Raw genomic sequence first — 13253 nt, forward strand, 5'->3', positions numbered from 1 at the left:
ATGGAGCCCAGGGGCATATACGGAGAGTCAGCTTGAAAGTGCTGCTTGACCCAGCCCATGGAGCCCAGGGGCATATACGGAGAGTCAGCTTGAAAGTGCTGCTTTATCCAGCCCAGTGAGTCCAGAGACATATAAGGGGTCAGCTTGACAGTGCTGATTGACCCGGTCTGCTCAGACTTGCTCTGTTAACGTATGTGTGTGTGTGTGGGTGTTCATCCGGTTCTGGGGCTGGAGTAACCCAGCCCTAGGGAACCTAGGTCCTGCAGGATAGCTCCATGGGGAGGGGACTTGCAGAAGGGAGAAGTAGAGCTCCATATGAAAACACAAGTGACACAAGCAGTACATTGATAGGATTACAGAATCCCCTTCCCCAGAAAAGTAACCCGAATAAATGAGCATACTCCAAAGTAAGGGGCAAATCTGGTAACATAAGGTCCTGACTTAGTAATGCAAAATGGACTAGTTATCATTATCTCCAAAAAGCACTGAGGATGTAGTTTGTTTTTAATTGCATGGCAGTATGGATCCTTTGTTTGGTTTCTGTGACGCAGACCACATTTTCAAAAGTGGTCTGAACGTTTGTGACAACACTTGTTTGCAGTTGATGCCCAGCCACATGATTGATGAATGCAAAGCAAATGATCTTTGTGCTCAGATTGCAAGTTTTTTTCATAGGCAAAATTGTGGGTTCTTGAGCCCCATTGAATTACTCCCCTTTTGTAGCTATGTAACTCCAGGCATTTAGTTCCAGTAGTGTTGTACTAACTTGAAACTAGAGTCATACACTGGTGACTGAAAACCTTGGACTTTTTGACTAACTACATGCCTGCTTTGGATGTGCCCTGCTACTTATTTTAAAGTTTGGCATCCAAAAGCTGAGTTACAGATGTTTTATGTTGATACAATATATGTATTTATTACGAATATGTGAAGTCTCTTGTGCACACTTTCAATTAGATAAAATTTTGCTGGAAAACTGTTAGGTTTTCAATATGGGTGCTTTACCTTATGATATCTCATACAAAATTTTGGAGATTATCTCACTTGGGACAGAATTACCAATGTGAGGTAACTTCTGCAAGGCTCCTGCACTGTAAAATTTAGCACTACATCACTGCCAGTGAGCATTCTGTATAAATGTGTAAACAGATTTCAGAGTAGCAGCCGTGTAGTCTGTATCCGCAAAAAGAACAGGAGTACTTGTGGCACCTTAGAGACTAACAAATTTATTTGAGCATAAACTTTCATGGGCTGTTGTGGGCTACATCCCACTTCTTCAGATGCAAGAAGTGGGCTGTAGCCCACAAAAGCTTATGCTCAAATAAATTTGTTAGTCTCTAAGGTGCCACAAGTACTCCTGTTCTTTTTGTGTAAACAGAACATTTCTGTGTGCAGATGAGTTACATCTTGTACAGATAAGAGGGGTATATGTTCTGATTTTCCACGATGGGAAAGGGAAGCAAAATGTTAGATTTCATACTCATGAAGGGGCAGGGCGGGGATAACCTATTCTTGCATCAGGGCCCTCTGGGCCTGGCTGTGCCCCGCTGGAGAGCATATGAGGGGACGAACGCAGCTGCTGAGAGGGGGTGAGGAGAATGTGAGGAGCAGGGCACAGCTGAGGGCAATGGAGAGTGTAGGGGGCAGGGCCCCGTTGGGGGCAATGGGGAAGTGCATAGGGCGAGCCGGGCCGAGGGAGTGAGGGGGTTGGGTTGTTTGTCATTGTGGCGCAGGCCGGGTGGACTGTGGAGCCAGGCGGGGCACTGCAGGAGAGAGTGGCATTTGCTGGCTGTTGTTTCCGGCCGGAGGCGGAGCCTGCAGGGGGATATATAAAGCGGGAACAGTTCCGGGGGCAGTACCTGGGGCCGCAGCCCGGCTCCCCAACCCTGCCGTCCGCACCGAGCCCCGGCCAGTTTCCCGTCTCGCGTGCTGCCGCGTCCTCTCCATGGCCATGGCCAAGCCCAGCCCGAGCCCCGTCTCCTCGGGGGAGCTGCGCGGCCCGCGGACCTGCGACTGCGAGCTGGCCCTGCTGCCGCTGCGCCAGCTGCTGCTGCTGCAGCCCGACTGCTTCCAGCTGCGCGGGGACCAGCTGGCCGTGCTCCGCCCGCCGCGCCACCGGCCCGCCGGCGGCTTCACCGTGCTCAGCGATGGCGCCCTGCACCACGACGGGCAGCGCCACTGCCGCCTCACCGGCCACTGCAAGAGGTACCGAGCCCCGCCCGCTCCGGCAGCCCCATCCCGGATCCTCCCTCTGCAGCGCCCCTACAGAGGCCCCGCCAACCTTCCCTCGCTGGGCTGGGGACCTTACCAGGGAGACTCCCTGCCCCAGACTTCATCTCCCTGGGCCCCTTCCCCTGCCCTGTGCAATGGTGGGGCATTAGGGGACAGATGTGGGTGCTGCCTGTACCGTAAGAACCAATGGTCCAGGTAGCCCAGTATCCTGTCTTCCAACAGTGGCCAATGTCAGGTGCTTCAAAGGGAATGAACAGAGCAGGCAACCAGCTAGTGATCCCTCCCCCGTCTCTCCCAGGTTCTGGCAGGCAGCGGCTAGGGCTATCCAGAGCAGGGGTTGCATCCCTCATTAGCTTGGATATAGCTATTGATGGATCTACTTCCATGAATTTATCTAATTCTTTTTTGAATCCAGTTATAATTTTGACCTTCACAAAATCCCCTGGCAACAAGTTCCACAGGTTGGTTGTGTTGTGTGAAGAAATCCTTCCTTTTGTTTGTTTTTTAAACCTGCTGCCTATTAATTTCATTGGGTGACCTAAGTCTTGTGTTATGTGAAGGAGTAAATAGCACTTCCTTATTTACTTTCTCCACACCAGTCAAGATTGTATAGACCTCTATCATATTGTCTCTTTTCCAAGTTGAACAGTCCCAGCCTTTTTAATTTCTCTTCGTACTCTCTGGGCATGTAGAGCATGTCCAGCACCGCACCTTCAGAGTGCAGGGAGGATGGGGACAAAGGGCATAAGGCGAGTGTAAATTCTACTCCTGTGGGAATTCTGTGCCACTGCACGCATGCAGAATTCATGTCCCCTGCAGAGAAATGGTGGGGAAACAAAGGGAAGCTGCAAGAGCAGTCACACCTCTCCCCAGCAGCGCAGATGCATAGTTTTGGGGGCCTGGAGTAGCCGGCGGAGAGATAAATGAGCATGGGGCTGGGGACGCCCCAGCCAATAGCACCTACCCTGCACCAGGCTCAGCTGCTAGTCCTGGGGAAGTGGGGGAAGAATGGGACTTCCTCTTCTCCTGCAAGGAGCAGCTGGGTCAGACCCACCTCCCAGAAACCTCACCCAGCTGCAGGAAGCTCTGCATATCCCCCCCTGCTTCCTGCCCCCATCACTACTCAGCCACGCAGTATGGGGAGTTGCTCACCCATCTGCCAACCCCTGTGCATGCTGAACCCTCCTGCTACACCCTAACCCCCACCCCCTGCATCCAGAGTCCCCTGCACCCAGACAGTCCCCTGCTGAGCCCCCCCACACTCAAACCCCCACTCGAATGCAGGAGTGCTGGAACAGTTTGTATAGTGGGGGTGCTGAGAGCCATTGAACCAAACTGTAAACGCTGTATATTAGGGAAACCCCTTCAAACCAGGGGCTGTGGCAGCACCCCTAGTTCCAGCATCTGTGCCCCAAGGAGCCCTACAGCCCCTGCACCTGGAACACCCTGACCCCCACCCCACTGAGCCCCAACCAGCTGCACTCGGACCCACCAAGCCTCACTCCCCCAGTGCTCAACCCCCCCCACCAAGCCTCATCCCCCCACATCCAGACCCACACCCCCACTGAGCCCCAACCAAGTTCACCTGGACCCCCCTGCACAGTCCCATTCCCCTGCACATGGAACCCTGCAATGAGCCCCTGTGCATCCTGATCCCCCGTGCACCTGGACCCCTCACCAAGCTGTCTGCATCCAGATCATCCCACACAGAACCTTCTCACCCCACACCTGGATCCCTCCCTTGCTAAGCCCCTCCACACTCAGATCCCGCCAGGCTGAGCCTGCTTGTTCCACACCTGGACCAGGGCTGGGCTTACGAGACTCTGTCCTGCTCGCTCACTATTTTGGTGCACCTGGCATGGAGAGGCAGGGCCCCAGGGTGTTTCTGGGGCAGTCCCGACCCTCGCGCTGTGTCAGGGTCAGGTGTAGCCTCATCGCGGAGTTCGTGTCCCAGGGGTGCTGCAGGGTGATCTCCCACCTCTGTGCACCCAGTGGCTTGTGCTCCCTTCTGCCATGCTGGAGCCAGGGCCGGATTAAGGCCTAAAGTAACTAAGTTACAGCTCAGGGCCTCACAATATGAGGGGCTTCTAAAAAAGAAAAAACTGACTCCACTTCAAATTTTATCAAAATCAGTTGATAAATAAAGGAGATATGGGAAAAAGAAGATTCTCTTTAAATATAGACACTTTTGTTCAAATATGACAAATACACAAATACCCTTACCCTTCACTAATTGTTTATTATTGATAGGTGGGAGGCCAGGGCTCAAAACCCTCCTGATAATTGCACTTGTAAAATTAGTATTTCTAGGAGTAAGTCTGCTATCAGTCTTCTAGGGTAGTGTTTTGTTGGCCAGGTGCTGCTGGTGAAATTCTAACCATGCCTTCATAACTTATTTAAATAAATATCACTGCTGATGAAATCTGGAAAAATGTGAGGTCAGAGACTGTAGTGTCGTGAAGCAATCCTGCCAAGCTCATACTCTATGGGACTCGTCCTAGGAGTGACGTCATGTTTAGCGTCCCCCTTGGCTGGTAATAGCCGGAAGGCTGCCATCTTTCGTTTACGGTCCAGCATGCTCAGTCATATAGTGCCTTCGCTCCTGTTTTCCTTCATTTGCTTAAGTGCTAGTGTGTTTTCTTCTTTTGATCTGTACATATGTACAATTGTGTATTTTAGTGTGCACGCCGTTTTCTGCTTCATGCGCTATCCATGCTTCACATGATTAAGTTTGCAGCTGATCGTCTTATGGACTTGGGTCAAGTGGATCTTGAGGAGGATACATTTGTGTTGGCTTCCCTCCTTCAGTTTTGGGAACCTTCACAGTAAATATCAGAGAGTGCTGACGAAAGGATAAATAGAAGGTTTTGAGAGAAGTGAAGGAAGATATACATATATATCAAAATATTCTGAGTACTTGGTGAGCAAGTTATTTCAAACTATGTGCATATACAGTAACTCCTCACTTAACGTCCTAGTTATGTTCTTGAAAAATGCAACTTTAAGCGAAACGATGTGAAGCAAATCCAATTTCCCCATAAGAATTAATGTAAAGCGGGGGTTAGGTTCCAGGGAAAAATATTTTGCCATGCAAAAGACACTCTATACATATACAGCATAAGTTTTAAATAATTTTAAACAATTTAATGCTGTACTCACCAATGATTGTGAAGCTTGATTGAGGCAGGCATGTAGCGGGGTCAGGGCACGGCGGTTTGCCCTGCTCCGCCCGCCGAGCATTCCAGCCGGGGAGTGGCGTCAGGGCACAGGGCCTTGCCCCGTTCTGCCTGCCCAGGGCTCCTGCTGGGGGTTGGGATAGGGGCATGGGGGCTTGCCCTCATGCCCCGACCCGGTCCCCGGCAGGAGCACCGGGCGGGCAGAGTCGGGGGAGCCAAACAATGTTATAAGGGAACATTGCAGAACTTTAAAGAAGTATGTTCTCTAATAGGTCTACGACCTAATTGTGAAACAACATTAACCGGGAGGACGTTAAGTGAGGAGTTACTGTATGATTTATAGCGGTGGTTCTCAAACTTTTGTACTGGCGACCCCTTTCACATAGCAAGTCTCTGAGTGCGATCTCCCCGCCTCCCTTATAAACTAAAAACACTTTTTAAAATATATTTAACACCATTATAAATGCTGGAGGCAAAGCGGGGTTTGGGGTGGAGGCTGACAGCTCACAACTCCCCATGTAAGAACCTTGGGACCCCCTGAGGGGTCCTGACCTCCCCCAGTTTGAGTGCCCCTGATTTATAAGCTATTGAGGCCTATAATAGTCATTATATTTGCTTAAATATAGGCTAGTTTTTCCTCCCTTTCTCAATGCCTGTTCAGAGATTACCAGTCTTTTTTTTTTTTCTGGTAAATTTTTTCTCTTTCGCGCATATAGCTTGTTGTCACTCTGTGTGCCCAAGGTATTTATTTGAAATTAGTCGTCCTGAGGGAGACAGAGGATAAGAGAAGCGAACGAGAAGAGATGTCAGCTTTTCTTGCAGCATTTTCTAGGCAATCTGCCCTAAGCATTCTGTGCCTCAAAAGTGACAAACTCCATAGCTTATTGTTTGAGGACATCATCAATGACTTTGCTCTCCAAAAATCACAGAAGAAAATGTTTTAAATTTCTGTGTTAAAATTAATGTGATGTGCAAACAGACCTACTGCAGGTTGCACTGCTTCCATTAAGTAAGCTGGTCTGTGTAACTTTAACTGCTTTTGTGTTGCTGTAGATATAAAGTTTTCATATCTACTAATTAAGAAATCAGATGAAACTGTTAATTTGAAACTATTTTATAATGCAAACAGGCATATTGCAAGACATTTGTTTTAGTTAGATTATTCTATTTTTACAACTTTGCCTTTGTATATATGCAAATATAAAGTTTTCATCTTTATACATTTGATGTCCTTTCTGTGATGATAAAAATTTTTTTTTTTACGGTATGGGGCCTCTTTACACTTGACATAGTTTAGGGCCTCAGAATGTCAAAATCCGGCCCTGGCCGGAGCCTTCACATTTATTTATTGACAAATAAAATATACAGAATTTTTCAGAATTTTAAAATACTAGGTGCAGAATTTTTAGTATTTTTGGCACAGAATTTTTAATATTTTGATGCAGAATTCCCTCTGGAGTATAATTAAGAGCTGCAGCCCAGGGAGGAAAGGTGGTCCTGGCTCTAAACCCTGGGGTAAAGGGCACAATGCAACCCAGTGAGGGCACCATGATCTCTGGCACTGGGAGGAGTGGGGGAAGGTGGCCATGTAGTTTTATGGAAGTCTGTAAAATAGTGATTGAAAGTCATTGGGATTTGAGTGTACAAATAAGAGCAGTGGTTTTGGATGGGGCCAGCAGATCTGTCAAATGGCCCATTGGAAAAAAAATTCTTTTGTTTCAACCAAAAGAACATAATACTTAAACCAAAATCTGCCTTTACAATTAGGCTGAAATGAGGGACCTCTAAATAAGCAGGACTTGGAAGGTTTGGAAACAGTAAAAATTGCAGTTAGGTGTGTCAAGTCCAAAGCAAACTCTTATCATAAAGGTGGGGGGGGGGGAAAAAGTTCTACAAATCAGAGAGGAACCAAAAGAAACAGAACCCCTGTTTTTGAGTGTTCAAAGATAGAGACAAGGTGGGGGAGCTATATCTCTTATTGGACCAACTTCTGTTGGTTAGAGAGGCTTTCGAGCCCCACAGAGCTCTTTGGGTCTGGGAAAGGTACTCTGAGGGTCACAGCCAGGGCCGGCTCTGGCTTTTTTGCCGCCCCAGGCGGCCGGGGGGAGGGCGGCCGGAGCCCCGGGGCGAGGGCGGCGAGCCCTGGTGGGGGCTCCCCCCTCCCCCCCCCGGCGGCCGGGGGGAGGGCGTGCGGGGGAGGGCGGCCAGAGCGCTGGGGGGAGGGCAGCGAGCCCGGCTGTGGCCCCGCTCTCCCCGGCGGCCGGAGCGCCGTGCCGCCCCAAGCACCAGCTTGGGTGCCTGGTGCCGGCCCTGGTCACAGCTAAATACAAGATGGAACAAATTGTTTAGCATAGGTAGTTAGCACATATCCTAAAGGGGCCATTCAAGGTGGAGCGGTCCGTTAACACCTCTGCAGTCATAGGACAAAGAATAAGGTATTAGTGGGTTACAGATGGTTGTAATAAACCATAAATCCAGTGTCTCTGTGCAGTTCATGAATGTTAGTGTCTAACACTGCATACAAAGATAAGCAGGGCAGTTATGGATTGCAGTGGACTTTGAATGGTACTTTGAGTTCCTCATTCCTAGAGTCTTACATTTCTCCCTCCCTTCCTATGTCCCGGTGGCCTCCCAGTTTGAATCTGCTCTCAAACTTTCTGCACCTTGCATGTAGGAATCTCTATGATCCTATTTCTGGGGAAGGAAACTAACCATGCAAAAATTACATGATTCTTTCAAGTACAGAGGGAGAAGCACCTACTCAGTGATTTGTTAAATTGGTTTGTCTCTTCTCAAAACTTAGGTTGCACTTGCCTTTGGAAATTACCTGAGGCCAAAATTGTGAAAGCTGAGTGCCTAAAGTTAGTTTCAAATCCACATTCAGGCACTAAGGTACTAGTGGCTTAATTTTCAAAGGTGTTGAGCACCTCGTATTCTAACTTCAGTGGGATTTGTCAGTGCTCAGTATGCGTGAAAATCAGGCCACTGTCTAAACTTGGACTTAGGATCCCAAATGTAGGCACCCAAATTTCTTGCCTTAATGTGTTATGAATTACCTGAACTGTTTGTAGTTTTGATTTGGAGTTGATGCTTTTGTCTGTACTCACAATGGTATAAATGTCTAGTAGAGGCTCTTTATTTGTGTCTTGTAAGGTGCTGAGCACACGAGCACATAACTGATAATAGATTACAAACTCCTAAGAGAAAAATAACTCTCCCAACTCCACTGTAATACCCAATTCTACACAAGAGGGATCTAAGCCAGAACTGTGACTCATGTCAGTGTGCAGCCTGTTCTGTTGCCTCCCAACCCAGCTTTCCTGTGTCTGTCCCGCATCCTGCAATGTATCCCTGCATGTTCCAAAAAGTGACTTCTTTAGTTCTGGTAGGAAAAAGAAGTTGGTAGTTTTCTCTCCCTCCCTCCCCCCCATCTCCTAAAACCAGTAAGACCAGGTCTACACTTCAGAGTTTTGCTGGCATAATTATTTCGGTTGGGAGGGGTAATTTTTTGGGTATGACATAGCTATGCTGGCAAAAATCCTAGTGTAGATGCAGTTACACTGGTCAAAGAGTACTTCTGCTGGTACAGCTTTTTATTCACTGAATGGGAATAATCTTATACCACCTACTTTAAAAAAAAGTGCTTTTCCTGTACCAGTGTGGCTGTTAAGTGTAGATAAGGCCCAGAGATGCTGGAACAATTTGTATAGCGGGGGTCCTGAGACCCATTGAACTAAACTGTGAACCCTGTATGTAATGGAAACAACTTCAAGCTAGGGGGTGCAGTAGCACCCTTAGTTCCAGCGCCTTTGATAAGGCCCAACTTAATTATTTGAAAATACCTCTGGTTCACATTGCTGTATTGCTGCGGGTCTGTTAGTGTTTCCATGTTAAGCTTCTATTTTCTGAGATTTATAACTTGGTTGTAACAATTTTCTTTGAGTCAATTGTACAAAGTTTAATTTGAAACATTTCTTGTATATTTGATTATAACTCGTACGGCTTTAAATGATTGCAAAAGCAGTTTGTTTACAATATAGTCAAATTTCCATACTGAAAATGAGAGTCTGAAAAGTTGTATAGTAGGTGTGGTATTTTATTTTCCTTCAGTTGTGTTTTTGTAGTCGGTTGTGTTTCCTTCAGTTGTGTTTTTGCTGTATCAAACATGTAGTCAGGGCAGTCTGTATTTTCTTGACAAGGATTTTTCTTTTTCTTTTTTCATATAAACTGCACCGTGAGTGTAAACATTGCTAATCAGATGTAAATCGCATGTTGAGGGCTGAAAAATTGGAGAAAAATAATACAGTACTTTAAATTACACATTGCCATATATTCCAAAAATCAGATGGCTAGAAAAGATATTTTAAAATCACACTTGCCACAAAGGCCCAAATACATTCTACAAAACAGACCACACCTTGTGCTCTAAGGCTATTACTTATTTTTTTTTACAACAGTCTGTAGAAGACTGATAGTGAGAAATTATTATGACTGCTTTCACAGTGGCTATGATCTGAGATTTAAATGAATCCGATCTGGATGTAATTATATTGTTTTAGTCCCCAAACATTTTCCTTTTCCTGTTATCTCATGTAGCAACAGCTGTATTTACCCATTTTCCAGTCTGTTTTGAGGGAGGGGGATGAAGAAAAGTGTTCCCGTGCTTTTTATATTTGTAACTGTTTATTTCATTTTGTAGTTTTATTACAAAGAGAGGTGGAATTACATAAAAGCAATCCAGTATTGTCAGTCCTAAGTGTTCAAAAAAACAACAGCCCATGAGTCCGTTTCCCCAAAAGCATGAGATTGGCTTCAAAATCATGTGATTTTTTTTTTTTTAAAGAGGGTTTTTAGTATTTACCTTCTGGTTTTTGAGTATTTGGGGTTGTTTTCCAATCTTTCTCCAACTATGAAGGCTAGAAACTTACTTATTTTAATGAAAGTTGAGAATCATTCATAATCTCATAATTCCAGAAGTAGAGACATTAAGGAAAACACCTAATACCATGAGTTTTTTAAAATAAATCTACAGTATTGGCAACATTTTCAAACGGTGGTGCATCTAAATTAAAATAGCCTGGTTTTTCAGATGTATTTTACTTAGATGCCTAGCTTTAGCCACTAGAGCAGGAGCGGGCAAACTTTTTTTGGCCTGAGGGCCACATCAGGTTTCCAAAATTGTATGGCGGGCTGGTTAGGGGAGGCTGTGCCTCCCCAAACAGCCAGGCGTGGCCCGGCCCCTGCCCCCTATCCAATCCCCCCCTGCTTCTCGCCCCCTGAAAGCCCCCCCAGGACTCCTGCCTCATCCAACCCTCCCTGTCCCCTGAAGGCCCCCCGGAACTCCTGCCCCATCCACACCCCCACTCCCTGTCCTCTGACCGCCTCCGGACCTCCCGCCCCGACTGCCCCCCGCCGCCCTATCCAACTTCTCCTCTCATTCCTGACTGCCCCCTGGGACCTCTGCCCCATCCAACCACTCCTTCTCCCTAACTGCCCCCTGCCGCCCCATCCAACCCCCAGGAGCTCGCAGCCCCGCCACCCAGAGCATTGCGCCAGCCGCACAGCGAGCTGAGGCTGTGGGGGAGGGCGAACAGTGGGGGAGGGGCCCAGGGTAGCCTACTGGGCCAGGAGCTCAGGGGCCGGGAAGGAGGGTCCCGCAGGCCTTAGTTTGCCCACCTCTGCACTACAGTTTGAAAATGCTGGTCTCCATCCTTAATGAAGTAACTGAATCATTCTTCAAGCCTCTGCATTTCTCCATGGTTTTATGTGAAAGGAAACTTGAACAGTAGAAATCAAATTAGATTTTTTTAAAATAAAATTATACTTAAGAATGTACTCTACAAAGAGAGTAGCTAATAATGTTGTAATTGATTTTTAACAGGGATGTAGAACTCACCAGCCATCGTGATTATAAAGACTACAGAGAAACTATACTAAGCAGACCACTAGTATTCTTCACAAATGTCAGAACAAAAAATTATTCCTCAAAAGGTATGTATGTTATATAGTTCCTTTTCATTATTCGTGTTTAGACTTGCTTGATTAAAAATAAAGGGTGAGACAGATCCTCCAGCTGATGTAGATTGGCATAGGATCTGGCCCATTGTGTTGAACTTTTGGGATACGACAGCTTCCATTCTAATACTGTTTTCAATTGCTTATAATTTTCAGTTGGGCTAAAATGTTTTACACCCTTCTTACAAGGCGTTGTTCCCCAGAAAATCCACAAAATATCCAGCAGTATTTAATGCTGACAGTTTGAGTTTGAATACTTTTACCCCCTATGGTAGTGGATTATTTACTTCTGGGAGAATTCTGCACCACTATGCGTGCACAAAATTCATGTCCTCACAGATTTCTTTGCTTCCCCGCACAAAAATTACTCTCTGACAGGGAAGTAAAGGGAATCTGCAAGAGTGGTCACGCACCCCTCCCCAGCAGCATGGGCGCATCGTTTCAGGCACCCACAGTAGCCAGCGGAGAGGTAAATCACCGTGTTAGGGGAGGGGGGGGAGTTTGGGGACATCTGTGGGCATAGTTTGGAAGGCAGAGGGGGTGTTGCCCCCCAAACAGAGGCAGGACATGGGGGGGGAGGGGCACTCCGGTTCGCTGATTGCAGTTGGATGCAACCCCCTGGGTCCTAGTACCAGTCATCTTCCCCTTCTATGTGCGCTGGGCACGCCCTGCCCAGCGCGGGGTGGCAGGGGTAGCAGGTTTGTAGAAATTTTGGTGGTGCCCAAACTCTGCCCCCCTCTCCCCCCAAACTCTTCCCCCCCACCTGCCTAAGGCTCTAGGAGGAAGTTTGGGTCGGGGGAAGAGGTCTGGGGTGCAGACCCTGGGCTGGGGCAGGGGATTGGGGTACAGGACGGGTGAGAGATTGGGTTCTGGGAGGGAGTTTGGGTGGGGGAGGGGGCCTGGGGTGCAGGCTCTGGGATGGAGTTTGGGTGTAGGCTCTGGGCTGGGGGTGGAGGTGCAGGCTCTGGGAGGGAGCTTGGGGATGGGAGGGGAGCTGAAGGGGGGGTGCAGGCTCTGGGAGGGGGTGGGGGGATGCAGCGCTTATTTGGGGCTCCTAGGCAGGGCAGGCCGGGAGTCTCCATGTGCTGCTACCCCCAGGCACTGCCCCCGCAGCTTCCCATTGGCTGCAGGGGCACTTGGGGCAGGACACAGACCCACCCCGCCCAGGGGCTGCAGGGAGGGGCTGGCAGCCATGTGGAGCGAGCAGGGAGGAAGCCGCTTAGCTCTGCTGCGCTGCCAGTGGTGAGTGGAGCCCCCGGGCTGTTTTAAATGGCCCGGGGGCTGCGCAGGGGCGGAAGGCGGGGCCAAGGGAGAGACCCAGCCCCAAACATTGCTGGAGCTGGGCCCTGGGCCAAGAATATTCCTGGCGCTTGCTCCTGCTGCCCCCCTCCCCCCATTCCTCTATCCACTTCTCTTCCCCATCCCAGGCCCCTTCCCCTCCCCACTGCCTTCTATGCTTATGCACAACCTGCCCTGCTGTCAGTCAGTAGGCACTCATCAAGAATATGCGACAGTCTGAAGTTGATTGTCAACTTCAGACTGTCGCATATCCCCAGCCTCCGCAGCACCAGCAGCCCAGATACCACTCCAGGTGGGGGTGAAGAGAGCCAGTGAACCAAGCGATCTTGTGCCACCTCCACCCCACCAAAATAGCTATCAAACTAAGCCTATGGGGATGCCCCAGCTGGTGGCTCCTACCTGCCCCGGGCTCAACTGCTAGTCCCGGCTGGATTGGAGGTGGGGGAAAGGGGGACTTCCTCTTCCTCTGCAAAGAACAGTTGGGTCTGGGTCAGACCCAGCCCCAGAAACCTCCCCCCCCCCCCCCCCCCC

The 13253-nt window shown here is 48.5% G+C and overlaps 1 protein-coding gene across 1 annotated transcript in view; it reads left to right on the forward strand.

Annotated features, from left to right (window-relative positions):
- Window positions 1–1951: 1951 nt before the first annotated feature.
- The window catches only part of LOC112117834 (mesenteric estrogen-dependent adipogenesis protein), a 21117-nt gene continuing 9815 nt past the window's right edge, over window positions 1952–13253 (forward strand). The window contains exons 1-2 of the mRNA XM_026653571.1: window positions 1952–2205; window positions 11290–11399. Coding sequence (XP_026509356.1) covers window positions 1952–2205; window positions 11290–11399 — 364 coding nt within the window. The remainder of the gene's footprint in view (window positions 2206–11289; window positions 11400–13253) is intronic.

The sequence above is a fragment of the Terrapene carolina genome, unplaced genomic scaffold (genome assembly GCF_002925995.2).
Source record: "Terrapene carolina triunguis isolate 2854851 unplaced genomic scaffold, T_m_triunguis-2.0 Scaffold141, whole genome shotgun sequence".
NCBI classification, from domain to species: Eukaryota; Metazoa; Chordata; order Testudines; family Emydidae; genus Terrapene; species Terrapene triunguis.